This window comes from Vulpes vulpes, chromosome 11 (genome assembly GCF_048418805.1).
Source record: "Vulpes vulpes isolate BD-2025 chromosome 11, VulVul3, whole genome shotgun sequence".
Classification (NCBI taxonomy): Eukaryota; Metazoa; Chordata; class Mammalia; order Carnivora; family Canidae; genus Vulpes; species Vulpes vulpes.
In genome coordinates, this window is record NC_132790.1 from 19,546,900 (window position 1) to 19,574,453 (window position 27,554).

The 27,554-nt window shown below is 36.6% G+C and overlaps 1 protein-coding gene across 1 annotated transcript; it reads right to left on the reverse strand.

The window, feature by feature from the left end:
* Positions 1-16,319: 16,319 nt before the first annotated feature.
* On the reverse strand, positions 16,320-17,258 carry LOC112910888 (olfactory receptor 10A2). The gene has a single exon (XM_025987206.2). The coding sequence runs from the start codon at positions 17,256-17,258 to the stop codon at positions 16,320-16,322; it is 939 nt and encodes a 312-aa protein (XP_025842991.2).
* Between the last annotated feature and the right edge of the window lie 10,296 nt (positions 17,259-27,554).

Consider the following 27,554-nt stretch of genomic DNA (forward strand, 5'->3'; position numbering starts at 1 on the left):
CAAAATAAATTTTAAAAGTTTACACAAACCTTTCTTTATATTAGTGAAAGTTTTTTTTTAAAGAAAGAAATGCTGTTAGTTGGACTGGAAAATGATGAAAATAAAACAAAATGAATCTTAAACACCCCTATAAACCACAACCAAACAAAAACTTGAGCCCAACTGCAAAGGAAAAAAATACATCAGAGCACTCTATTTCTATGAAGATGGGAGAGATGTACTTTTCCTTATTCCTTCCTCTAAAACCCCTAGATATTATATGTAAAGAAGCACAAGAACATTCTGAAAGATGAACAGAAGTTAGAGGAGCTAGGTATCTCAGACCCAAGGAAGATCATGGTAGTAAGTCCCTTGGGATTTCATTTTGCTTCATATAACTCAGACTACTTTCTCAGTACAACCTGAATATCTATGTAAAAATAACAGCCAATACTACACTTACAAGTAAAACACTAGAGCAGAGATTCTTAAATTTGGGGGATCATGCGATCTTTTGAGAATCTGACAAAAACTATGAATTCTTTGTCCTTTAAAAATTATATAATATTGAAGAACCACCTGTGGATCCCTCACACAAGGAGCTCATGTCTAGAGCAGGATAAACAGTTGACTATTCACATGGCGATATATACTGCAGTAAAACTGGACCTGAATGGGCACATTCCAAGCCAGGAAGTGACAGAGAAGTCACCATGCTTGGCAGCAGGTGGATGGAGGTTTGGGTCTCAGAAAGAAGGAAGGAGCTGGGGAGGCGCCTGAACCCGAGCTGGCATGGCTGCACTGAGCTGCACCTGTATGTTTAGGTCTGTGATGAACATGATAGAGGTGAGAGAGATTGGGGATCTCTCGGTAAAGGAGTTGCCAATAAGCTAGAGAAGGAGAACAATCTATGTTCTTTCTATACTGTGTCTCTCATAGAACCCTAATTTCCTTTCCTCGGATGATCCTTCTCAGCACTCACCCTTGATGGCCCCAGTTTCATGGGGGCTCAGGAGGCTCATCAAGGTGTAGAGTCCCAGGACCAGCCCCCTACTGAGGACCATTGCCCTGGTGCTTTAACCAAATAAGTCTCTCACTGTGGGGCCAAGGCAGAAGGTAAAGAAAAGAAGAAGGAAACAGACTCTAGGATGGGGAAGACCCCTGCTGCAGAGTAGGAGTGATGAGGCCGTGAGGTTTTGGGAAGGTGGGCGATCAGAGATAGGATCCCACCATTGTGAACTTGATCATATGCTTTTTACCACTTTAGGTAATGAGCCTTCCGAGAAAGGATTGTGGGAAATGCTATATGGATTCCTTGCAAGTTTCTGACAGCCTTTGCATACTCAGTGCCTCAGTCTACTAAGCCTCAGTCTACTGTGCTGACTTTGGATGGGATCAAATCTGTGCTATAGGTCTCCTCTCTTAGACCTGGTACTCACTGCAGGACTGGTGGGGCAGCAGCTAGCTCCCCTTCCCACCCCTAACACGTACACACACTTACACACACACCTCTTTCTTGCTCTACCCAAAGCTCTGGTTTGTGGCAATAAATTTTTAAATGGTGAAAAAAATTATATAATATTATGCGTATTTTGGAGGAAGTCACAGATTCCCTGAAGTCCTTCTGGAGACTCCAATCTTAGTTTCATAGTAAGTTTTGGAGATTTTGGTCAATGTAATAAGAAGCAAATAATGTAAAGGAAAATATAACATTTTATTAGAAGAAGATGAGAAACTATCAACATTAAGAAATTAAATTGGTTGAAAAAAAAAGAAATTAAATTGGTTGGCTAGTTCTAGGATTGATATATCAAATAAGTGGTTTTCCAATATTCATTTTAAAAGAGCTAACAAGGGGAAAGTTTCATTAAAATATAAAGTACTTTAGAATAAGCATGTTAAAAATAGGCCTTTAGGGAATATAATGCACTTAAATAATGTTAGAATAATGCCTTGGACAAATTGAGAGCCATATTGTATTTACAAAGAAAACAATAGTATTGTAAAGATGTCAATAACCAACAAATTAAAAAGTAAATTTAATGTAATTCCAAAAACATTAAGAAAAGTAGAACAAGAAGTATATACACCATCAGATTTTTAAACATGTTATAATTCTACTTTATAATGCTTTATTATATTGTCTCAATATTAAAATGTGTTATTATATTTATTTGTATTTTCTTTGAAGTATTGTACTTTAGGCAAATAATTGAAACTGAATCCTAGCAGCAGTGCATATATAAGACAAATTCAATAATCAGCTCTAGAGCAACCTGAGGGGAAAATAAATGTTATATTCTCACCTTAAGTAATACAACAAAATACATCAAATATGGATGATTTAAATGTAAATAGGGAGTGGTAATTGAGTTTGAAAAAAATGTATGTTAATATTTACATTAGCTTTCAGAAGGTCTTTCTCAGCATAAACTCTAAAACAGAATCTAAAAAAGATTCATTGATTTTGAACATATGAAATTAAATGATTGAACATTAAAAGCCTAACATAGAAATTATAAATTTCTTTTTTTGTTGTTTTTTTGTTTTGTTTTCAATTGATTGTTGCAGTTTATCCAAGAAAAAACTAGGTAAAGCTATAATCATTCAATTCATATCAGAAATCAAATGTCAAAAAAACCATGAAAAGTTTTCAAAGTCATCAGAAATCAAATACAATTTTTTTAAAAAAAAAAGATTATTTTTCTTAAAAATTTAAATTATTATGTATTTATTTTGGGAAAAGTGAAAGAATATAAACATTTGAACACCATAGGTCCAAATGATAGGTGGATTTCACAGTATGTATCAGAGACTCTTTGAACTAGGAATTCAATGTCTACAACTATAGATGAGGATTATATGTAAATTTTATCTACTCAAGTGAGATGCCCCTCTCAGTTCTATTTACAATAGAGTAATTGAAACAAACAATAAAGGTTAGTCTAACTATATAAAAATGTATCAGTGAAATAAATTGTACTACATCTGTACTATGGAATGATATGAAGTATTTTTTTTCATTAGTTTCAGAGGTAGAATTTAGTGACTCATTAGTTGCATATAACCCCCAGCATAAATGTCCTCCTTAAAGCCCACCTCATAATACCTTCCTGATCTCCGCCACCATCTTCCTCTCTAACAACCCTCAGTTTGTTTCCTAGAGTTCAGCATCTCTTATGGTTTGCTCCCCTCTCAATTTTCATTTTATTTTGCTTTTCCTTCCCTTCCTCTATGCTCATTTGTTTTGTTTTTAAATTCCACATATGAGTGAAATCATATGATATGAAGTAATTTTAAAGTATGTTGTAAGAATATCAAATGGCATAGGAATATATTCAATATGTTTCACTAAGTTGATAAATTAGGCTACAAAATAGTATGCTAAATGTAAGATATTTATTTCAAAATGAAAATTTATATATATACATACATACATACATGCATAAATATACATATAGAAACCTTCAGTCTTATTCCTCTGTTAATATCTTAGTGGTACAATTACAAGTGCTTCAAATTTCTTCTTTGTATTTATTTTTTTATACTCTCTACAGTGAAATATATATATTTTTAAAATTTTAATTTATTTATTCATGAGAGATGCAGAGAGAGAGAGAGAGAGAGAGAGAGAGAGAGGCAGAGACATAGGAAGAGGAAGAAGCAGGCTCCCCTGCAGGGAGCCTAATGCGGAACTTGATCTCAAGACCCTGAGATCACGACCTGAGCCAAAGGCAGACACTCAACCACTGAGCCACCCAGGTGCCCCAAAAATATATTGGCTTTTATTTGCAGAACAAATACTTGGACATAATAAAGAATAAAATACTTATAATACAAAATAACCCATAAACAAAAGGGAAAGATAAGTGAAAAATAGGAAAATATTTGTAATAATGGCAAGAAATAAAAAGCATTTGACTACTTAATAAATAAATGAGTCATATAAATAATTTTTTAAAAGACATGATCTCCCCAAAAGATAAATAGAACACACAAAAATTTATTTCACCAAAAGGTGTCAATGGCCAATAAACATATAAAAATTGTCCTATTTTGCTTGTAATAAAATTAAAAATTAATTGAAATTCAATTTTTTCATCAAATTTGAAAAACTGAAAAATATTCAGTGCTAGTCAGGGGTCATGTAGTAAGCAATATCTTATTTTGTTTAGGGCTGTGTGAATTTGTTTAATATCTCTAAAAATCAACCTGGCGCAATTGTGTGAGAATCTTTGACTATTCATACATTTTGATGCAAGAACTCCTGTGCTAGAAGAGATGGAGGCACAGATTTTACATGTAAGTTTGTTGAGTGCCAATCATTATAGTGATAACTTGAAAATAACCATTAATAGGTAAATGAATGAATGGCTCAGTTATAAAGAATGAATTTAAGGAAACATCATACAATCATTTAAGTAATTTTGAAGACTATTTAATGCTGTCATGCAATAATCACCATATAATATTAAATGAAAAAAGTCAGCGCTGCACACATATGATTAATTTTTAATTTTGTAAATATAGGCCTATAGAAAGAGGCTGAAAGGTTATATGCAAAATTTAAAAGTTATCTACTTCAACTGGTAAGAAGTGAGCATTTATTTTATTTTTATTTCTTGTATTTCTAAATTTTCTATAGTGATTTACATTTGTCATATAATAGCAATAAAAACATTACAAATGAAAGTGTTGATAATCATACTGATGACCAATTTGGAAATGTTGACTGAGCATCTAATAGATTCATGCTTTGTGCTTTACATTCATTCTCTCATTTACTTTTTACAACTATGATTTAAATACCATCATTATCCTTATCATATCAGAGATGAGAAAATGTAAATTTAAAAACAGATTAATAATTTTGTAGTTAGGAAACTTTGTAATTGGGTGGAAATTAAGCAACAGAGCCACAATCCGAAAAATTTACGATGGAGCAATGATGGGGTTTTCAACAAAGCATACAGAATGAACATAACCTGAACTTTAAGTGTCACCTCTGGTCCCTCATATCCATCCATCCTTCCTCTGCTTCGCTGTTGAGCTTCTTACCACTTATTTGACAAGTCAATTCCCTCTGTCTCTGGGCCTTTGCATTTGACACCATTTCTGCCCACACACAGTCCCTTCTCCACCTGGATGAACTTCCTTCTGATCCTCAAAATTCAGCTCTGTCTTTTGTGTGATGCTTACAAAGGAACTAGTCATCTTCTCTACTTCCCTATGCCCTCTAAAAAATTTCAATTATTCAGATATTATAATTACCTATTTACATCTCTATCTGTAAACTCCTTCAGAAAATTAACTGTCTTAGTCATCAATACAGGAAGAAGTCCAGTGTCTAGCCAGGTACATTATTAATATGTGCTTTGGGATGACTGGATGAATGAAAACCTGAATCTGACACAGTTCATTCTCCCCAGAGTTTCCATTCATCATTGAAATTCCTACTTTTCTCAATGACTCTTCTCCCTTTAGTCAGAACTCTACTTTCGGTAGAAGCTTTATTTCAGGACAAAGTGTAGTGTTTGGTGCTGGTAAAGAGGTTTGGAAAGGTAGAGGGAGGAGAGATGAAAAGGCCATTAGGTTCCCATAGAAATTCTGGAAACTACTAAAGAAAAAGAGATGGTACTCTGGCTCAAGAGTAGGAGACATCAGAGAACCTGGTGGCTCATGGTTGGCCCACAGCTCTGTCCCACCCAATGCCTCCAGAACTTGTGCAGGTACATCACCTTGTTAATCATTTGACTGAGTGCAGAAAAGTAGAAACCCACTCTTCCAGGCCTTCTGCAACCATAAAATTGCCCTAAATAAGTAGTATACTGTGATGTGCTCTGCCTCATCTATGTTCCATTAAGACAAGTCTTCCTTGAGTTAGTCAGAGGAAAGTCAAACTTGGAGGTGTATATGTCCTGTAGAGGCTGCAGGGCTGGGTCAGAAAGCTTTAGAGGATAGAACTAGGGGGGAAAAACTAGTAACTTCAATCTTTTTTGTGGTCTCAGATCTCATTTATGACATAGCAAGAGAGGAACTGATAAGATCTTCCCAATGTGGACACAGGAATAGAACGAGGTGTCCCCCCAGCCCTGCTATATACATGGTCCAGTTGAGCACCGGTTGGAGAGGGGTCCTTGGCTAATCTGACCCTTGGTAGAAACCTTACCTGTGTCCAGTAGGGAGATCTGCCTTGTTCAGCTCTGCCTGACACCCATACTTCATGCCTGCCCTTGAGTTTTGGAAAGCTCTGGCTCTGTTAGAAGAAACAGAAGAGGAACCAGGGAAGTCTTATTCTCTATCTTGGATGAACCATTAGTGGCTGGACTCAACGCCAGGTCCCTACTACTTTCTTTGTCGGACACAAGTGAGCCCACTACATGGGTTGGCCATATACCCAGTCCTGATTTAGGAGAATTATTCCCAGCTATGCCTCTTTTGTCCTCAGAGCCAGGTAAAGGGCTGGCACTTGTATTTTCCCTTAGGTGTTATTGGGCTCACCTTAGTTCCTCTTTCTTCCCTTCCTCAGCGGTGCCTGACCTTTCTTGAATCTATTGTCCTTTGAGACCACAATGAATTTTAGATGACAACAGGATGAATTTCAAGAAAGAAAAAAAAAACCCAAAAGCCCAAAATCTCTTGGTTAGAGGAAGCAGCATTTTGTAGAATAAAGCACTAAATTTGAAGTCAGAATGACCTAAATTTAATCCTAGCACTGGAGCTCTCTGGTTTATGATGCTTAGCAATTTTTATTTATTTATTTATTTTTAAAAGATTTTATTTTTAAGCAATCTCTGCACCCAAGTTGGGGCTCAAACCCACAACCCCAAGATCAAGAGTTGTAAGCTCCACTGAGTGAACTGGCCAGGCTCCCCGATACTAAGCAGTTTTAAAAGTGTATTTTAAAAATTAATATGAAGAATATAATATACACGTGAAACTGCATATATTTTATAAAAAGAAAATTTCAAATTTATAAATAAAATTTATCATAGAAATTTTCTATAAAGATATAGAGAAAATTGATAGTAGTTGCCTCTTAGCAGGGAAATAGGGTACCAGAGGTCAGTATTGAGGCAAATATCTCGTTCTGATTGTATATAATTTTATACTGGTTGAATTTTTTACTTAAAGAGTTGCAAAGATAGTAAGAATTCTTTTTTATACTCCATACAGACTTCTTTAGTTTTAACATCTTAAATGACCATGGATCATTTCTCAGAACTTAAAAAATTACATTGGTACAATACTATTTAGTGGACTATAGCCCTTATTTGAATTTGATCAGTTTCCCACAAATGTTTTTTTTCTTTACCAGGATTCATTCTGGGATACTACTTTGCATTTATTTGTCATATCTGTGTTATCCTCCTGTTTTTTCATGATTATATATATATATATATATATATATATATATATATATATTTGTTTGTATGTTTGTTTGTTTTTTGGTTTCATTGGGTTGGGTCAGGTTGGGTTTGGATAGGTGGGAATAATACACAGAGTGAACTGCCTTTCTCATCACATAACATTGGAATGTGCATAATATAAACATGACTTATCACTACCGCTTTTCCACAGTCTATTCCTTAGAAGTGAGTTGCTAAGTCTGAGCCGCATGCAAGAAAGGGAAATTTATCTCCACCTATAAAAGGAAGAAATTTGGTTGACTTTTTATTCTGTTCAAGTATTGGGTTGTTTTTTTTTAATAGAAAAGAGATATCTGAAACAAAGCAAAACTGTTTCCTCCACTGATTCCTGACCTTGTGACCTGGAGAAATTTATTCTATGTCTCAGTTTCATATGTAAGATGCCCAGTAACTGTTGTGAGAAGGAAATGAGATAAAGTATACAAAATATGGTAAGCCCTGACAAATGTCATATTATGGTAAGATTCTATTAAGATGCTATTGGACCTGGGACTTGAAAGTTGCCATCAAAGATGGGAAGGAGCATTCCAATTGACTATATGATGAACGTCACTACTAATATTGCCACTAACACCATTCCTGCAATTACTGACTTAGATTTTGTAAATACAAACCATTTTGCTTTGCGTATTAGTCCTCTTTATTTTTACTTGGTTAACTCCTATACACCCTCTTGGTACCAGTTTAAATGGTACCAAGAGGGTGTGCAATAACATGGATGGAAATAGAGAATATTCTTCTAATTGAAAATCTAATCTTAACGCAAACCCAAACTGTTAACCACTGATGGCTAGCCACTAACCCTTAACCCTGATCATAACCCTTGCCCTAAATGTATCTCTCTGGAGAGGTTCTGAACTGTAGGATAACAGGCCTATTATCCTACTGGCAATAACCCTAACCCTAACCCTATTCTAGCCATAAATTGAACTCTAATCCTAGATCTGAGGTGGGGAAATATATATATATATATATATATATATATATATATATATATATATACACACACACACACACACACACACACACAATGGAATATTACTTAGCTATAAAAAAGAATGAAATCTTGCCATTTACAATGACAGAGATAGAGCAAAAGAATATTATTCTAAGTAGAGTAGGTCTGTCAGAGAAAGACAAATACCATATGATTTCACTCACATGTGGGATTTAAGAAACAAACCAGCAAAAGGGGGAAAAAGGGAGAGAGGCCAATCAAGAAACAGACTCTTAACTATAGAGAACACATCGATGATTACCAGAGGGAGGATCAGTTAAATAGGTGATAGGGACTAAGAAATACACTTGTGAGGAGCGCTGGGCATTGTATGGAGGTGCTGAATTACTATATTGCACACCAGAATCTAATATTACTATATATTAATTAACTGGAATTAAAATAAAAACTTAAGAAAAAGTCACTTTCTTGCCACAGTCTCTAATCCAAATGCAAATTAGGACTCCCTCCTTTTATTCTTTCTCAGAGCACTGTGTTCTTTTCCTTCATAGCAATGATATCAATTTGTAATTATATACTTATTTGTGCATTGCTTTGTTTGATATCTCTCCTTTCCATTGGACTATAATGTCCCCAAAGGCAAGGATTCTGTTTTGCTCATCTTTGTAAGTCCTGTACTTAGCAGTGGATGTAAAGGAGGATTAGGAAGTGAGGATGGGAGCAATGAGAGCAATGATAAGACTCATAATAATAGTTTAGAATTAAGGGCCTGGCTTATGATATGTAATGGCAGGGACAATGAACATGGAAATTGAGCTAAGGTTCGAATAAGAATTTTGCCAAGAAAGAGTGAGCATGATTAGGAGACCAGTTGAACATTTCTATGATAGCATTTATCAAAGTGAAGAATTATGACATAATGCATTTTCATTTCTTTTTATTTTTGTTCTACAGCTGTTTGTATATTTGTCTACTTCTATATAGCTGTGTTATGTAGTTGTCAAGAGCTCTGTGAGGGAAGCACCTTGTTCATTCTTATATTTTCAAGATTCAGCAGGTAAAAATTCACTGATTAAATGAAAGAATGTCAATGAATAGTGGGGTTAAAAGGGAGAAGAAGTAACAAGAATTTTTTTTTCAAGATTTGAAGATTGAGAGAATAAGTTTGTCTAGAATCATAATGCTAGACATATGCCTTGATACCCAGGCATAAGTGTCTCAGAAGAAGCAGTTGGAAATATGGAACTCACATTTCAGTGAGAGGAGAGGGTTATGGAAATCCTTTAGGGATTGTGCATTCATATGTTCATTTATTTTGCACTTACTGTATACCAGGCACTGAATTAGGCCTCAGAAATACAAACATGAATGATAAATTGTCCTTACTGTGGAAAATACACTATCACTGCCTTTAATGCTAAACGGTGATATATGCAAGACACCATATGTGTACAAAGGGGAATGAACTTGGATTTGCCTAGAGGAATCAGGGAGAGACTCATAGAAGAGAAAATGTCCAAGCTGAATCTTAAATGTACATAGAAGTTAACTTAGTATGAGAAGTAGGGGGTGAGGGGCAAGAATTGTAGACAGAGAAAGTGAGTAGAGATATAAGGATATAATAATAATGTCTACCTTTACTTGAAGACTTATTTCCAAGTAGCTTTCTTTAGAGAATAAAAATAACTTCATTAGTGCTTTCAGTGAGTTCAAAGAAATAGTTCACCATATACACAGTATATCCTCTATTTATATATATTGGACTCAAAGGTTTTTTTCTCTTATGATCTTGGAACCTCTTGGCTTTCCATGTTACCTATTATTCTTTTCTTTCCTACTAACTTCTGTATAGTTTCTGCCTTTTTATTTTGGAGAAGGCATATGCTATACTGAAAAGAACATGACATTTTGGGTACAGGTAGACCTAGATTCACACATAAGCTCCAACACTTATCAGTTGTTCCTTTGTGCTATTCTATACATCCTGATAATACCTGTGAAGAGTAAATGATATTTTATTTATAAATAGGTAACTCATATTTGACAGTAAATACATGGTAATTCCTTTCTTTGCTTTCTGGGAAAAGGAGGGAACCTAACAATTTACCTATGTTACAATTAGTAGCAAACTAATTGAGAATTCTGCATGATTGATATCCTACTTTAAACTGCAAGAAATACTAAGGAATAAACTCATAAACCTATGCAAGTAGATGTGGTTGCCTGCATGATGACTCTGCTGCCACAGGATGATTGGTTTTAACACCTTCACAGTAGGTTTCATTGTTCTCATTGTCATCTTTGTATCAAATCCATGTCTTAGGTATTATCACATCATTCACAAATGAGGAGGCAATGGGGTAGAAATTTAGAGTGATTTGCATAAACAGACATAGCTGGTAAATAGCAGACATGAAATTTGAACTGAGGTTTTTCAAAATGCAAATTCTAGGGAATAGACTAAATTTAGAGAAAGTAGAAACACATTGTGTAGGGGGAAGAGAAAATATTTCAAGAGGGCAGTAGTTGACTATCCATGCAACCATATGGTTGAGTTATGGTAAGAACCAAAGTGGGAAAATAAGCTAGAGCTGAACTATGTAAAGCTGAAATATAAGGGGGCTTGTATGATAAAAAATTAAATTTAATTCTAATGATGAGGGTGAATTGTTGGGATTTTAAGCATGAAAATGACAGATTTTCACATGTACACTTAGAACTCTAGAGACAGTAAGAAGGATGAATTAGAATGAGGTGCATATGTGAGTCTGCAGTATAACTAGAGGCTGGTGATCAGTTAGGAGGCTCCAGCAATAATCCCAGTGGGAGATGTAAGCCACTACCCAAGCTTCATCTCTGCAAGGAGGCTTCATCTCCACAGGATTTGTTGAAACCCTGGCAATGGATGGGATGTCTAAGGAAGACAGAAGAAGAGGGCCAACCTCTGAACTCCCAAAGTATAGTTCAAAAGGACTTGAGAAATAATAGGAAAGAATCTGCACTTGCATATGTGGGGGGGGGGGGGTTGGTGGGACAGCAAGGAAATTCATGGTTATGGAAAGCAAGAGGACAAAAAGTTCCAAGGACAATATTCCATTTACACAAGCATCAAAGAAAACCTGAAGAGCATTTGATTTCCTCAAGAATCTCTGGCCTGAGTCTGGGATCACTGGACTCTGTTGTCATTCTTCCTCTCTAAGGCCTGGGTCCCTCTGGACCTCTATCTGCAGAATCAGTCTCTGAGGGCCAGAGGAGACCCTGGGGACCTGAGAGTGAAAGCTTAGGAGTCTCTGCTAAAGAGGGTTAGCTCTCTCTCCCTCTGATGCAGCTCTGATGCAGGCTGAGCTCTGTTCTCCCTGGCTTCCATCCTCACTCTCCCCCACCCCTGGGGTTGCAGACTAACCAGCCTATTAATGAGCAGTCACAGCCTGTGACTCATTAAAAAGTTGTTAATGAGGCACACTGCTGCTCAGGGAGCACAACTGACTGAGGCTCCCAGTGGCCTGCCCTGGGGCCTGGAGGGAAAGCTTAGGTGAATAGGTAGCATCAGATCCAGGGAGAGGGCTAATGAACTCAGGCTGCAGAGCCACACCTCCTGATGAACTTCTCTGGGCAAGCAGGTCAGCTTTGAAGCTCAAATCCCTGTTGGCCTGCCAGCTAACAGGAGTGGATGCAGTCCAGAGCAGCAGTGATTTCATTTTGATCTTTCAGCTCTGCTGCATGCCTGCTCTGCTAACCGTTCATGGAGGACTTCTAGTTCTTAGACGAAGAGGTGGTTTTCCTTGCACTGAATTTTGGTTTTATAATCTCTTTACTCCCCAATTACAGAGGTCTTTTGACTGGTGTCTCTTTTATAGGTTGTGTTCCTTTACTACCCATTTTCCTCACCACTGCCAAGTAATATTTCCAAAGTACAGAGTTGACTGTTTCTTCATGCTGGGAACCATTCAACAGATCTATATTGTGCATAAAATAGTGTTCAAACTCTTTGGCATGGAAGACTTTTCAAGGTTTGACTCCTACTAACACCTCCACCTTCATCTTCCTCCAGTTTTTCCTACATGTCATAATTTCTATTATTCTCATCATCATCATCACTACCCAGCCCAATAATCAAATCATTATAATGGCTAACCTTTCTATAGAAACTACTATGTGCCCAGGACTCTTCCACAGTAATTTACATATATTAACTCATTTAATCCTCTCAACTAAAATGAAAAAGGAGAAATAGATGTTATGATGATCTTCACTTTATGGAAGAGGCAAGTAAAGCACACAGGTAAACAATAACCTGACCAATATTATCAAGCTATCAAGTGACAGAACCAGAATAAAATGTAGGCATTTTAGCTTCAGAGCTTGCTTTTACCCACATGTCAGCAAACTATAACCTATGGACCAAATCCCTCTCCACTGATCTTTATATAGTTCATGAGTTAAGAATGGTTTTTATATTTTTAAATGGTTAGAAAAAAGCAGAAGAATATTTCTTGACACATGAAAAGTATATGAAATTCGAATTCCGATATCCAGAATTGTTTTATCAAAACACAGCCATGCAAATTCATTTACACATTATGGCTGCTTTCATACTACAAGAGCAAAGCTAAGAAGCTGTGTAGAACTCGTACATTAGTTGTACTACCATCTGCTGCTTGGGAGTATTAAATATCACAGTGATGCCCAAGAAGAAAACACTGTAACAATGTGAAGTAATAGGTGGTAACTGAACTTATTGTGGTAATTATTTTGAAATATATATATATAGAGGGAGTCATTACATTGTACACTTGAAAAATGTTCTGTGCCAATTACAAACCAATAAAACTGAAAAAAGAAATTTCCAAGAGTCAGGATTAGTGAATATCGGAGAGAAATGGTCACAATTTTATCAGCCAGTCTTGTTGTAGCTTTCTTCAGGTTATGAGTGTGGACATGGCCCTGCCTGCTGCTAACAATAGGTATTAAATTTAAAAATGTTACAATAATGCAGTTATTACTTGACAGCAATTAGAGTGTCATGGGTATCTCTGCACTTCAATATTTTATTCATTTATTTTATTACCAGTGTATGTCCATCATATTAAAATGGGAAAAGGAACTAAACTCCAAACATCACATTTTAGAATATTTTCAAAAGATTTTATTATTTATTTTGAGAGACAGCGTGCAAGTGGAGGCAGGGGGCAGAGACAGAGGGAGAGAGATAATCTCCAACAGACTCCATGCTGAGCATAGAGCCTGACTGGGGGCTTGATCTCACGACCCTGAGATCATGACCTGAAGCAAAATCAAGAGGGGATACCCAACCAACTGAGCCACCCAGGTGCTTCACATTGTATTTTATTTTTTTAATTAAAAAAAAACTTTTATCTGTATCTTTGCTTCGACGTGGATGGAACTGGAGGGTATTATGCTGAGTGGAATAAGTCAATCAGAGAAGGACAAACATTATATGGTCTCATTCATTTGGGGAATATTAAAAAAAGTGAAAGTGAATAAAGGGGAAAGGAGAAAAAAGGAGTGTGAAATATCAGAAAGGGAGACAGAACATGAAAGACTCCTAACTCTGGGAAACGAACTAGGAGTGGTGGAAGGGGAGGTGGGCAGGGAGTGGTGGTGACTGGGTGACGGGCACTGAGGTGGGCACTTGAAGGGATGAGGACTGGGTGTTATTCTATATGTTGGCAAATTGAACACCAATAAAAAATAAATTTATAAAAAAATTTTTAAGAGAGAGAGAGCTAGCACATGATCAGAGGGCAGGGTGGAGGGAGAGGGAGAGGGAAAGAGAGAATCTCTTTTTTGTTAAAGATTTTATTTATTTATTTATTTATTTATTTATTTATTTATTTACTTAGAGTGCACAAAAGTTGGGGGAGGGACAAAGGGAGCTGGAGAAAGGAAATCTCAAGCTGACCCTGTGCTAAGCATGGAGCCTGATGTGGGTCTCCATCACACGACCCTAAGGCCATGACCTGAGATAAATCAAGAGTTGGACATTTAACTGACTGAGTCACTGAGGAGGCTCTCAAATGTCACATTTTAAAGTAGACTGGAGTGTTACTAAGTATTTATTCAAAGAATACAAAAAAATAGTTTATAGGGATTTGTACCCCTATGTTTACAGCAGCATTGTTTACAATAGCCAAATTATGGAAGCAGCCCAAGTGTTCACAACTGATGAATGAATAAAGAAGATATATATATATATAAATTCACACACATAAAATATATAGATAATTATTATAATTATTAATAATATATTATATTATATATTATTATATGTAATATATTATACAATAATCTTCCATTTTCACCATATCAGTGAGAGCTTTTCAATATAATATTTTTCTTCATTTTCAGCATCCAGCACTGAAAATTTGCTTGACTCTGATTCTGTCATTCCACGATGATGTCTGTGATGTTCTTCAGAACCATGGTCATGCTCTTCATGGCAATGGTTGCAGTGGTAGAAGATAAATGTCAGCAAACAAATGAGGCAAAATTTTGTGTGCATATATGTACCTTCATTTCTATTTTTCCTCACACTTGAGTGCCATGTGCATCTTCTCTCTGCTCGGTACCAAACCCATGTATTCACCAAAGCTGCATAAATATATATTTAATTCAGCCACAAGAAAGAACTAAATCATCTTGTCATTTGCAATGACATGGATGGAGCAAGAGAATATAACGCTAAGTGAAATAAGTTAGTCAGAGAGACAAATACCATATGGTTTAACCATATATGAAATTTAAGAAACAAAACAAATGTGCAAAGGGGAAAAAAGAGAGACACATAATTAAGTACCAGAATTTTAATTATAGAGAACCATTTGATGGTTACTGAAGGGGAGGAGCGGGGGAGGGAGATGGGTTAAACAGGTGATGTGGATTAGGAAGCTCACTTGTGATGAGCACCAAAGGATCTTTAGAATTGTTGAATCACTATATTGTACACCTGCAATTAATATAACACTATATGCTAACTAAATGAAATTAAAATTAAAAACTTTTAAAAAGTGCAGTGGAGTGTAGCTCACTCTATTATCAAATTAGATGGTAAATCATTGTGTTTATTATTTTACGAAACTCCATGCTAAAGAATACGATATATGTAGACATATCTAGGTTAAATACTTATCAAAATTATCTCCAACTCACAAAAAAGCAACAGAAAAATCTGAAAATATTAAATGGAATATCTCAAGTAGAATTTCTTCACAAAAATAAAAAATGACTATGAGGCTTCAAGCAAAGTACGTTTATTTGTCAGCAAAGTAGATTATTTGTCAGCCAAATAAGGAAAGTCTTTACTGGTGTTGAGTTGATAATATTGAGTATATTTTTTTGCAATACAATATTACCTGGGAAAAATAGCCTGAGGAAGGGACTGATTAAGGTTCTTGGGGTTATAAAGGAATATGCACGAGATTACTTTCCACTTTCCACTATGCATATTAAATACCAACTAGCCTTAAATACTAGTACGGCCTCAGAAGTGGACAAAATGAAATGAATACATTATGTAAACAGGACTATAGGTTTTTTTTTTCCCAAAGGAATGAAATTGAACTGATCCAAAACAAGATAAAGTGTCAAAATGACTTTACTGTCTCCAAGTTCATACCATAAGCAGTTTCATTTTATCCCAGTGTATGTCACATTGGCACATATTAACAAGGTAAAAATATGTAGAATGGATTGCTGATAGAAATGTCAAAACATCACTGTATCAATAAGAAAACTAATGCACAGGAGTTTTTCAGGTGGTAACAATAGTTCTAATCTACTACTGTGCTCTCTTCCCCACCACTGAGATTCCGCAGCTGAGTTTCATCCCAACAGAGTTGGGAAGAGAGACAGAGGAAGCCCAGATAGGAAACTGATTGCTCCCCATTCAGTACACTTTATTCTCATTTCTTAATGCCTATGAGATGCAGTTTCTAAGGCCTAAAAGCCTTACGGAAGGTCCGGCCGAAGGCATTCTTCACTTCATTATTTCTCAGGCTATAAATGATGGGGTTCAACATGGGAGTCACAACAGTGTAGGACAAAGACAGCAGCTTTTTGCTTTCAGGAGAATTATTGGATTTAGGCCGGAAGTAGGTGAGGCTTAAAGATACATAGAACAGGCACACAACAAGGAGGTGAGAGGAGCATGTAGAGAAGGCTTTATGCTTCCCTTTAGCTGATGGAATTTTGAGGATGGCAGCAGCAATGCGAGTATAGGAGCACAGGATCAGCAAGCAAGGTGTCATGACAAACAGAATGGTTCCAACAATTGCATAGATCTCAAACAGTGCTGTGTCTGCACAGACCAGTCTCAGCACAGGTGGGCTGTCACAGAAGAAGTGGTTCACTTTGTTGGTGCCACAGAATGGAAAACTGAAGAGCCACGTGGTCTGCACGGTAGCAACAGGAAAGCCTGGAAACCAAGAAGCGACAGCCAATTTGGCACGTGTCCTTTGGTTCATGATGACTGGGTAGTGCAAGGGACTGCAGATGGCTACATAGCGGTCATATGCCATGGTGGCCAGGAGGAAGCATTCATCAACTCCAAAGAAGAAGAAGAAATACATCTGTGTGGCACAGCCAAGAAAGGAGATGGTTGTGTCCCAGGCAAGCAGGGTCCCCAGCATCTTGGGCACAATGACTAGGTTGAAGCCAATCTCCAAGAAGGACAAGTTCCTGAGGAAGAAGTACATGGGACTGTGCAGCATGGGATCAGCCAAAGTAACAAGAATGATGAGGGTGTTTCCCATAAGGGTGACCAGGTAGATGATTAGGAATGTCAGGAAGAGTAACGACTGTATTTCAGTAGGTAGAGAAGAGAAGCTCATGAGGATAAATTCCTCAACTCTTGTCCAGTTTCCTCCAGCCATAGAAATGAATCCCGGCTGTGGTCTTGGAGAGAGATTCTTGATTGTGTCAGAATCTGGGTTTGTTTTTCAGTCTCCTTTTTAGTGTCAGGAAAAGAGGCAAGGTCAGGATCTTCGCTGGTGTGTTGTCTAAGAATAAAGACACTAGGAAGAATGGCCAGAGCCTGAGTCTGGAATGTGTAATAGTTCATCACTTCCTATTGTTACTCTTTTTATGACATATTTTCTGTTTTTTTTTATCATATTTGCTGAAACAAATCAGACTATATCTACTCACACCCATTTACTACTGCACACTTAATAACTTTGCGGTGGGGTTGATATCTACTCTCCCATGTTCATTGTGGCATTATTCACCATAGCTAAGTCATGGAAACAACTTAAATGTATCAGTGGATGAATGGATAAAGAAAATGTCACACACACACACACACACACACACACACACACACACACAGGAATATTATTCACCACAGCGAAGGAAATAATCCTGCCATTTGCAGCAAACAACATGGATAGATCTTGAAGGCATTATGCTAAGTAAAATAAGTGAGACAAAGAAAGATACTATATGATCTCACTATATGTATAGTCTAAGAGCCAAACTAATGGAAACAGAGAATGGATTCATGGTGGTCAGGACCTAGGAGTTGGGGGAAATGGTGATTACTAAAAGGCACAAATTTCCAGTTATAAAACAAATAAGGGGATATATGTACACCATGGTGACAGTAGTTAGCAATATTGCAGTATATACTTGAAAGATGCCAAGAGTAGTTTTTAAATGTCTTTACACACACACATACGCACTCAGAAGGTAATTATGTGAAGCGAAGGATATGTTAATTAATCTAAATGTGGTAATCATTTCACAATACATTCATGTATCAAATCATCATATTGTATACCCTACACAATGTTAAGTATCAGTTATATCCTGATGAAGCAATAAATAAAGGAATTTGGAAAAACAGCAGATTCCTGCTGATAACAAATATGACAAAACACAGTATATGCAGTTTAAACATTTTTGGAGGAAAAAATTAAGACTTATTATTATGCCATAATAAATAACTAAAATAAATTAACTGGGTTTTCAAATAAGCTAGAAAGCAAAATAGATACAGAAGGGAGGGAATCGAATTAAAAGCAGAAATTAATTTAGAGATTGTAAATTAGTAAATAGACCAAAGTTTGTCCTTTGAAAAGTTAAAAAGTGGAGATAAACTGTTGAAAAATCTAATAAAGAGAGAAGACAGAAATATGCAATCTTAAGATTATGAAAAATACCCTTAGAAACAGAATAACAATGTTTAGAATATAAGAACACAATTATATTTTTAGAATATAAGAACACAGGGGATCCTTTGGTGGCTCAGCAGTTTAGCACCTGCCTTTGGCCCAGAGCCCAAGTCCCAGGATCGAGTCCCACCTAGGGCTCCCAGCATGGAGCCTGATTTTCCCTCTGCCTGTGTCTCTGCCTCTCTCTCTCTCTCTCTCTTTCTCTCCATCATTAATAAATAAATAAAATATTTAAAAAAAGAATATAAGAACACAAAAATGCAGATTTTAAAAATGAAATTAGTGGTTTTCAACTAATAGGTAAAGTTCACTTTGATTTTTAAAAAAAGAGATAAAATATGAGTGGGTTAAGTAATTTTATCAAAACTTTACCAAATAGGCCATGAACTGGGATAGTTTAATGCACATAGTAATTGAGTCCTCAAGGACAGTAAGTCTTGTGATTTATCAGAACGAAGAAAAAGATGCAGTGTTTCCCAACTAACATTATGACAATTACGTATACCTGTTTTCAAATTTGCAAGTATAATACACACTCAAAAAAGCCCAAAGATCAATCTTACTTAATTATTTACAGTGCAAAAATATCAAATAAATTGAGATATTTGTTAATCAAAAATTATCTGTAGGGACAAGTAGCATTTATTCTAAGAATGCAAGTTGGTTTGTAATTTTAAAATAATCAAATATAATTAATACCATCAACATTCAAGTGAGAGGGATGCCCAGGTGGCTCAGTGGTTGAACATCTGCCTTCTGCTCAGTGCGTGTTCTCAGAGTCCAGGCATTGGGCTCCTGGTGAGGAGCCTGCTTCTCCCTCTGCCTGTGTCTCAGCCTCTCTTTTTGTGTCTCTCATGAATAAATGAATAGGTGACAAAACATGAGAGACTCCTTACTCTGGGAGGCGACAAACTGCTAGTGGAAGGGAAGGCGGGCAGGGGAATGGGATAACCGGGTGACAGGCGCTGAGGAGGACACTTGATGGGATGAGTACTAGGTGTTATACTATATGTGGGAAATTGATCTCCAATAAAAAAATAATTATAAGGACAAAAAAAATTTAATAAATAAATTAATAAAAATAATTCTTCAGTTAATAAAAATAATAGCCAATTCTGAGCATAAGGATATATTAGAGTGATATTCTAGACATCTGCTTTGCAATGTGTGCTTGTAGTTACTAATACTGTACTGTGTAAATAAAAAATAAAGGTATATCTCATATTAAGTGTTTTTATCATGATAAAAAATGTTTTTAATACATGGGGGGGGGAAGCAGGCAAAGGATATAATTATACCTTTAAAATCAGAGTGTCTATAAGCATGGTAAAAATGTTAGAAGTTACCAGAAAGTGAATGGAAATTAAAAACAGGATTTTTAGTCAGACTGAGAAAGACAAATAAATACCATATGATTCCACTCATAGATGGAATCTAAAAAAAGTGAATAAACAAAAAGTAGAATCAGAACTATAAATTCAGAGAACAAATTGATGGTTGTCAGAGGGGAGGGGATGGGGTGTTGGGCAAAATGGGTGAAGGAGGGGTGGGAAATATAGGCCTCCAATGATGGAATGAGTAAATCATGGGGATAACAGGCAGAGCATGAGTAATACAGTCAATGAAATGATAATAGTGATATAATGGGACAGATGTAGCTACACTTGTGTTGAAGATAGCATAATGTATACTATGTACTTGTCAAGTCACTAACTTGTAGCCCTCAACCTAACATAGCATTGTGTGTCAACTATACTCAAACTTAAAAACATAAGATTTTAGGGGTGTCTGGGTGGCTCAGTGGGTTAAGCATCTGCCTTCAGCTCAGGTCATCATCCTGGGATCCTGAGATTGAGCCCCATGTCCTGGAGGGGGGTTTCCTCTGCAGTGGGGAGCTTGCTTCTTCCTCTGCCCCACCCTACCTGCCCAGTTTGTGCCCGTCTTGCCCTCTCTCTCTCTCGGAGAAGAAATAAATTTAAAACTTTCTAAAAAAAATAAGATTCTAGGTTCATCCATGTCACATAATTCTTTGATAACTCATTTCTCTTTATCATTGAATAGATGTACCACATTAATTTACCTATTCATCTTTTAACTTGTACTTTCTTCTAGTTCGGGGTGATTATAAATAAAACTTCTATAAACATTTGAGTCCAGGATTTGTGTAGACATATGTTTTTAATCAATTAGACAAATGATAGGGATGTGATTGCTGAATGATATGGTAACATTATGTTTATTTCTGTAGAAAAACTGCTAAACCATGTCCCAAAGTGGTTAATTTTGCACTTTCACTATCAATGAATGTGAGTTCCTGCTGCTTCATACTTTGTCAGGTGTTTTGTTTGTTTGGCTGGTTGGTTTTTGGCTTTTGGTTTTGGATTTTGGCCATTCTTATCAATGTATCTCATTCTGGTTTTAATTTGAAATGTTCTAGTGACAAGTGAGGTTGATCATCTTTTCATATGTTACTTGCCATTGATACATCATCTTTGTTGAGATGTCTATACAGATGTTCCACCCATTTTTTTACTGAGTTCATTTCTTATTGTTGACTTCTAAGGTGTTCTTTGCATATTTTGGATACAAATCCTTTGTCATATGTGTTTTGCAGATATTTCTCCCAGTCTGTATCTTGTATTTTCATCACATTAACAGTGTCTCACAGAGTAGAAGTTTTAAATTTATTAACTAATCTAGTTTTTTATAAAGTAAATGAATCAGATTTTTAAAAATTATGGTACTCACTTATGTTAAAAGTGAATGAAGGGGCACATGGGTAGCTCAGTTGGTTAAGTGTATGCCTTCGGCTTGGGTCATGATCCCAGAGTCCCTGGATGGAGACACAAGTCAGGCTCCCTACTTAGCAGGGAGTCTGCCTCTCCCTCTCTCCCTTTGCCTCTCCTCCCCACTCATGCTCTTTCTCGCTCTCTCTCTCAAAAAGATAAATAAAATCTTTTTTAAAAAATGAAGGGAAATATACATGATAAGCCAAAATGACACATAGACTTCACAAAATATATCAAAGATATTTGCACAATACCAAATCTATAATTTTAGATTAAGTTTGAGTGCAAATTGTATTTAACAGAATGCTCCTCTCAACTTCATGGTAATGTAGCAGGAAACAAATGAACAAAAAGAATGAAAATTAAAAATTAGTTAAATAGTGTTCTATCTCTGCTATGGAGTTCTGCAGTGAGCATGAGAAATATTCAATATACTTAGCTAATAGATGGTGTAATTTACAAAATAGTATGTTCAGTGGGAAGATATTTACTTTAAAATATTACATTATATCCATACATAGAAAAACTGAAGCTGTATTCATATAAATGTCACAGTCTTAGTACTGTGATAAGTGTTTCAAATTTCTTCTTTGTATTTCATATATTCCACATTATTCATTTTGATGATGTATTATTTTGTATGGAGATAAACACATATATTATTGAGAATACAATACTTTTGTAACTCAAACAACTCTTTCTTTAGGTTTCTTTCTTTCTTTCTTTCTTTTTTTTTTTTTGAAGTACACTCTATGCCCAACATGGGGTTTGAAATTATGAACCTGAGATCAAGAGTCACATGCTCTCCCAACTGAAACACCCAAGTGCCCCTGTAACTCAAAATGAACTCTTAAAATGTTTAAATACAATACCCACCATTTGCTTCAACGTGGATGGAACTGGAGGGTATTATGCTGAGTGAAGTAAGTCAATCAGAGAAGGACAAACAGTGTATGTTCTCATTCATTTGGGGAATATAAATAATAGTGAAAGGGAATAGAAGGGAAGGGAGAAGAAATGTGTGGGAAATATCAGAAAGGGAGACAGAACATAAAGACTCCTAACTCTGGGAAATGAACTAAGGGTGGTGGAAGGGGAGGAGGGCGGGGGATGGGGGAAAAGGGTGCCGGGCACTGAGGGGGGCACTTGACGGGATGAGCACTGGGTGTTATTCTGTATGTTGGTAAATTGAACACCAATAAAAAATTAATTTATTAAAAAAATTTTAAAAAATAAAAAAACAAATGATAAACTTGGGATGGTATTTGTAGTTATTGAACAACAAATTAAAAACTTCTAGTGATTTGTAAACATGTCATACACCTCATTAAAGAAAAACATTATCTCAGGATGCCTGGGTGGCTCAGTGGTTAAACGTCTGCCTTCAGCTCAGGGCGTGATCCTGGAGTCCCAGGATTTAGTCCCACCTCCAGCTCCCTGCATGGAGCCTGCTTCTCCCTCTGCCTATGTCTCTGCCACTCTCTCTCTGTTATCTCTCATGAAAAAATAAATAAAATCTTTAAAAAAAAAAACATTATCGCTGGACACAAAAACTAGAGGCCACAAAGATTCAGTTTGCCAATAATGCCAATAAGGAAGAAGCACATAGGGATGCCTGGGTGGCTCAGTGGTTAAGACTGCCTTAGGCTCAGGGCATGACCCTGGAGTTCCAGGATTGAGTCCCACATCGGGCTCCCTACATAGAGCCTGCTTCTACCACTGCCTGTGTCTCTGCCTCTCTTTTTCTGTGTCTCTCATGAATAAATAAATAAAATATTTTTTAACTCTGGGAAATGAACTAGGGGTGGTGGAAGGGGAGGAGGGCAGGGGGTGGGGGTGAATGGGTGACGGGCACTGAGGGGGGCACTTAACGGGATGAGCACTGGGTGTTATTCTGTATGTTGGCAAGTTGAACACCAATAAAAAATTAATTTATTATTAAAAAGTAAAAAATAAAAAAGGAAGAAGCATATAAAGTAATTCAATTTTCCCAGTAGTAGAAAGAAATAAAAATTAAACAATTCTGTGAATAACACAGAAATTCAGTTTTTCTCATCAAACTTAGAAGAGTGAAAATAATCATAAAACTCAATGCTAAGGAGAGGGATAGTATAGATTTGGCTGTAAATCAACATATTTTTTTCTAAAAAGCAACAGTTGGATTTTCAGCAAGACACACAATACAAATACAGAACAGTTCTTAGCTCTTACCTTTTGTCTCCTCATCATCCAGGTAACTTGATCTCCACCAATGCTGAGTTTCTTATCATTTATTGATAACTACTTTGTTTCATGGTTCTACACCAGAGGTCAACACAGTTTTTCTGTAAAGGGCCAGATATAAAATATTTTAGGCTTTGTGGATCATGTGTTCTCTGTGGCAGCTGCTCAATATCTAAACAAATGCACGTTCTCTCGCACACACACACACTCACACACACACACACACACACACACTTAAAATACCTAATCCACAGGTAAACAAATAGGCATTGGGCATACATACTAATATTCACAATACCCAAACAAATGAGCATACCTGAATTCTAATAAAATAGATTTATAGTCATCAAAATTTGAATTTCATGTAATTTTCAGATGTTATACGCTATTCTTTGTTTATTTCACCACTTAATAAATGTAAACGTCTAGGGGCATCTGAGTGGCTTAGGGGGTTAAGAGTCTGCCTTCAAATTTAAAAAAAAAAAAAAAAAGAGTCTGCCTTCAATGTAGGTCATGATTCCAGGGTCCTGGGACCAAACCCCACATCGAATCCCTGCTCTGCAGGGAACTTGCTTCTCCCTCTCCCTCTGCCTACAACTCCCCCTGCTTATGCTCTATCTCTGTCAAATAAATAAATGAAATGTTTAAAAACAATGTAAAAGTCCATTTTAGATCTGCGCCATGTAAAACAGGGGACTAGTTGGATTTTGCCCATGGGTTGTAGTTGGCCAATCTCTTCTCTAATGTCTCTGCATATAACATCATCTGGGTTTATTCATGCCACCTCTTCTACCTAGCAAACTTCTTCCTTCCCATTGTCAAAACTCAGATACGTTTCCTCTGTGATGTTTCCAAATAGGCTTATCCCTGGGTACTTGTTAAAATACTTGTTATTCAGTATGTTTTAATTAGCTATTGATACCAGAATTTCCCAGTTTAATCTGCAAGGTCCTTCTGGCCAGAAACTGCTCACTATGTACAGGCATAAGCCCAATGCATATCCAGATTTAGCTATTCACATGTACTTTTGGATAAATGGATAGAAACATGAATACAAGAATATGAGAAAGTTTATTATTCCTGGAGTTTCCATTGGATTCCACATCTACTCACACTCTACACTAAAACCGCTTTCATTAGAAACTTCATTTCAGGACAAAGTGGAGTGTTTGGTGCTGGTGAAGAGGATTTGAAAGAAGAGGGAGGAGAGGTGGAATGGCCCATTGGATTCCCATAGAACTTTTGGAAACTACTGAGGAAGAAGAGATGGCACACTGGCTCTTGACTGCAAGGCATCAGAGAACCTGGTGGCTCATGATGATCCCACAGGATCCCATCCCACCCATTCCCTCCAGGACTTCTTCAGGTACATCACCCTGCTAATCATTTGAGTGCCCAAGAATAGGGATCCACTCCTCCAGGCCTTTTGCACCCATAAAGTTGCCCTAAGTAAGTAGTATACACTGATGTGCTCTGCTTAATGAATGTTCCATTGAGGCAAGTCTTCCCTGAGTTAATCAGAGGAGAGTCAAATTTGGAGGAATTATATGTCCTGTGGAGGCTGCAGAGCTTGGAACCTTTCTGACCCAGAAAGTTTTAGAGGGAAGATTTGGAAAACTGGTAATCTCAATCTTTTTGTTGTCTTTCATCTCATTTATGATGTAGAAAGAGGAAATTGAGGTCTAGGGAAGAGAGAAACTGATGAGATCTTACCAGTGTGGATGCAAGAATAGAATGAGGTGCCCCTCCAAACCTTGCCAAACTTGGTCCAGGTGAATATCTGAACATGGAGAAGAGCCCTTGACTGACCTGGTCCTTGAAGGGAGGCTTACCTGTACCCACCCATCTCTAGGGAGATCTGCTGTGTTCAGCTCTGCCTGACACCCATACTTCATGCTTGACCTTGACTATTTGAAGAGCTCTGGTTCTGCTGTCAGAAGAACCAGAAGAAGAACCAGGAAAATCATATTCTCTATCCTGGAGGAGCCATTAATGGCTGGACCTGAAGCCAGGTTTTTACTGCCTTCTTTGTCAGGCCCAAGTGAGCCAATTACTTGGGTTGGCCATACTCCCAGTCCTGACTTCGGGGAGTTATTCTCAACTGTGTATTTTTTGTACTCAGGGCCAGCTGAAGGGCTGGCATCTGTATTTCCCCCCAGGTATAATTGGGCTCACCTTGGCTCCTTTTCCTTCCCTTCCTCAAGGGTGCATGAACTTTCTTGGATCCACTGTCCTTTGGGGCCCTAAGGAATATCAGATGCCAATAGGATAAAGTGCAAGGAATAACATCTATACTCTGGGAATGCAGCATTGTGTAGAGAAAAGCAGAAAAGTTTTGGATTCTGAGCGACTTCAGTTTAATTCAGGCACTACATCTCTCTGATTTGTGATGCTTACCAATTTTGTTAAGCTCTCTAAATTTCACTTTCTATATTGATAAAACAAAGATAATATGTTATTTTATAGCATTGATATAATTAGATGGATATATTATTAGCTTTAATGCTAGTAAATTATACTACAGTATGTGTATTCATATCTTCCATGAATATAATGTTACAACAGCCTTTTATATAGCCAATAATTGTTCATCAGCAAATATTTATTGAGTGGTTACTACATGCTGGAATTGTTCTAGACACTGAGAAAGATAAATGAACAAAACAACATCTCTATGCTCCTAAAGTTTTCATTGGAATGGGGGAAGCCAGCCATTGAACAAATAAGCAAGTAAGCATATAAGAATAAGTAGTTGCAAAAAAACAAGATCCAGGTGGGAAGAAATAAGAAACTGCTGAGAAAAAGGACTCAGTCAAGTAGACTGCCTTTATTATTTTTTTAGACCTCCTGTAATATAACATGTTTTTGTTTGTATATTTTTGTTTTGCTTTTGCTGTTTTTGCTAATACTAGGCTTGGCAAGGAAGATGAAAAAACTGAGGATGTATCCTTTGTCCAAAGACTGATCAAGTGAATTGAAGCTATTTGTTTTTGAAAGGGCCAGTGAGCAAAATAAGATAGACATAGTAGTCCAAACAGTTTTAGGCACAAGAAAGTTTATAACTTTTATTGTAGCACAAGTTTTACCATTAAAATTATGAGAAAATTATCTTAATTCTACCAATAGGGGGTTGATTAAAAATAAAAAATCTCGCTTGGTAATAGTGAATAATCTTCTTAATGTACTGTTGGATCCTATTGGCTAGTATCTTGGTGAGAATTTTTGCATCTGTGCTCATCAGGAATATTGGTCTATAATTCCCCTTTTTGGTGAGATCTTTGTCCGGTTTTGGAAGAAAGGTGATGCTGGCCTCATAGAACGAGTTTGGAAGTATTCCATCCTTTTCTATCTGTTGGAACAGCTTTAGTAGAATAGGTATTGTTTCTTCTTTAAACGTGTGATAGATTTCCTCGGGGAAGCCATCTGGCCCTGGAGTTTGTGTTTTGGGAGGTTTTTCATGACTGCTTCAATTTCCTCCCTGCTTATTGGCCTGTTCAGGTTTTCTATTTCTTCCTGTTCCAGTTTTGGTAGTTTGTGGTTTTTCAGAAATGCACCCATTTCTTCTAGATTGCCTAATTGATTGGCGTATAGCTGCTCATAATATGTCTTAAAAATCATTAATAGCTCCTTGGTATTGGTTGCAATCTCTCCTTTTTCATTCGTGATTTTATTAATTATAGTCTTTTCTCTTTTGCTTTTAATAAGGCCGGCTAATAGTTTATCTATCTTATTAATTATTTCAAAGAACCAACTCATGGTTTTGTTGATCTGTTCCACAGTTCTTCTAGTCTCTATTTCATTGAGTTCTGCTGGAATCTTTATTAATTCTCTTCTTCTGCTGGGTGTAGGATCTATTTGCTTCTCTTTCTCCAGTTCCTTTAGGTGAAAGATTAGCTTGTGCATTTGAGTTATTTCCAATTTTTTGAGGGATGCTTGTATTGTGATGTATTTCCCTCTCAGGGCTGTTTTTGCTGTATCCCAAAGA

Bases quoted from the DNA above. Each gene is read 5' to 3' on its own strand.
- LOC112910888 (XM_025987206.2), bottom strand. From the start codon at position 17,258: ATGGCTGGAGGAAACTGGACAAGAGTTGAGGAATTTATCCTCATGAGC.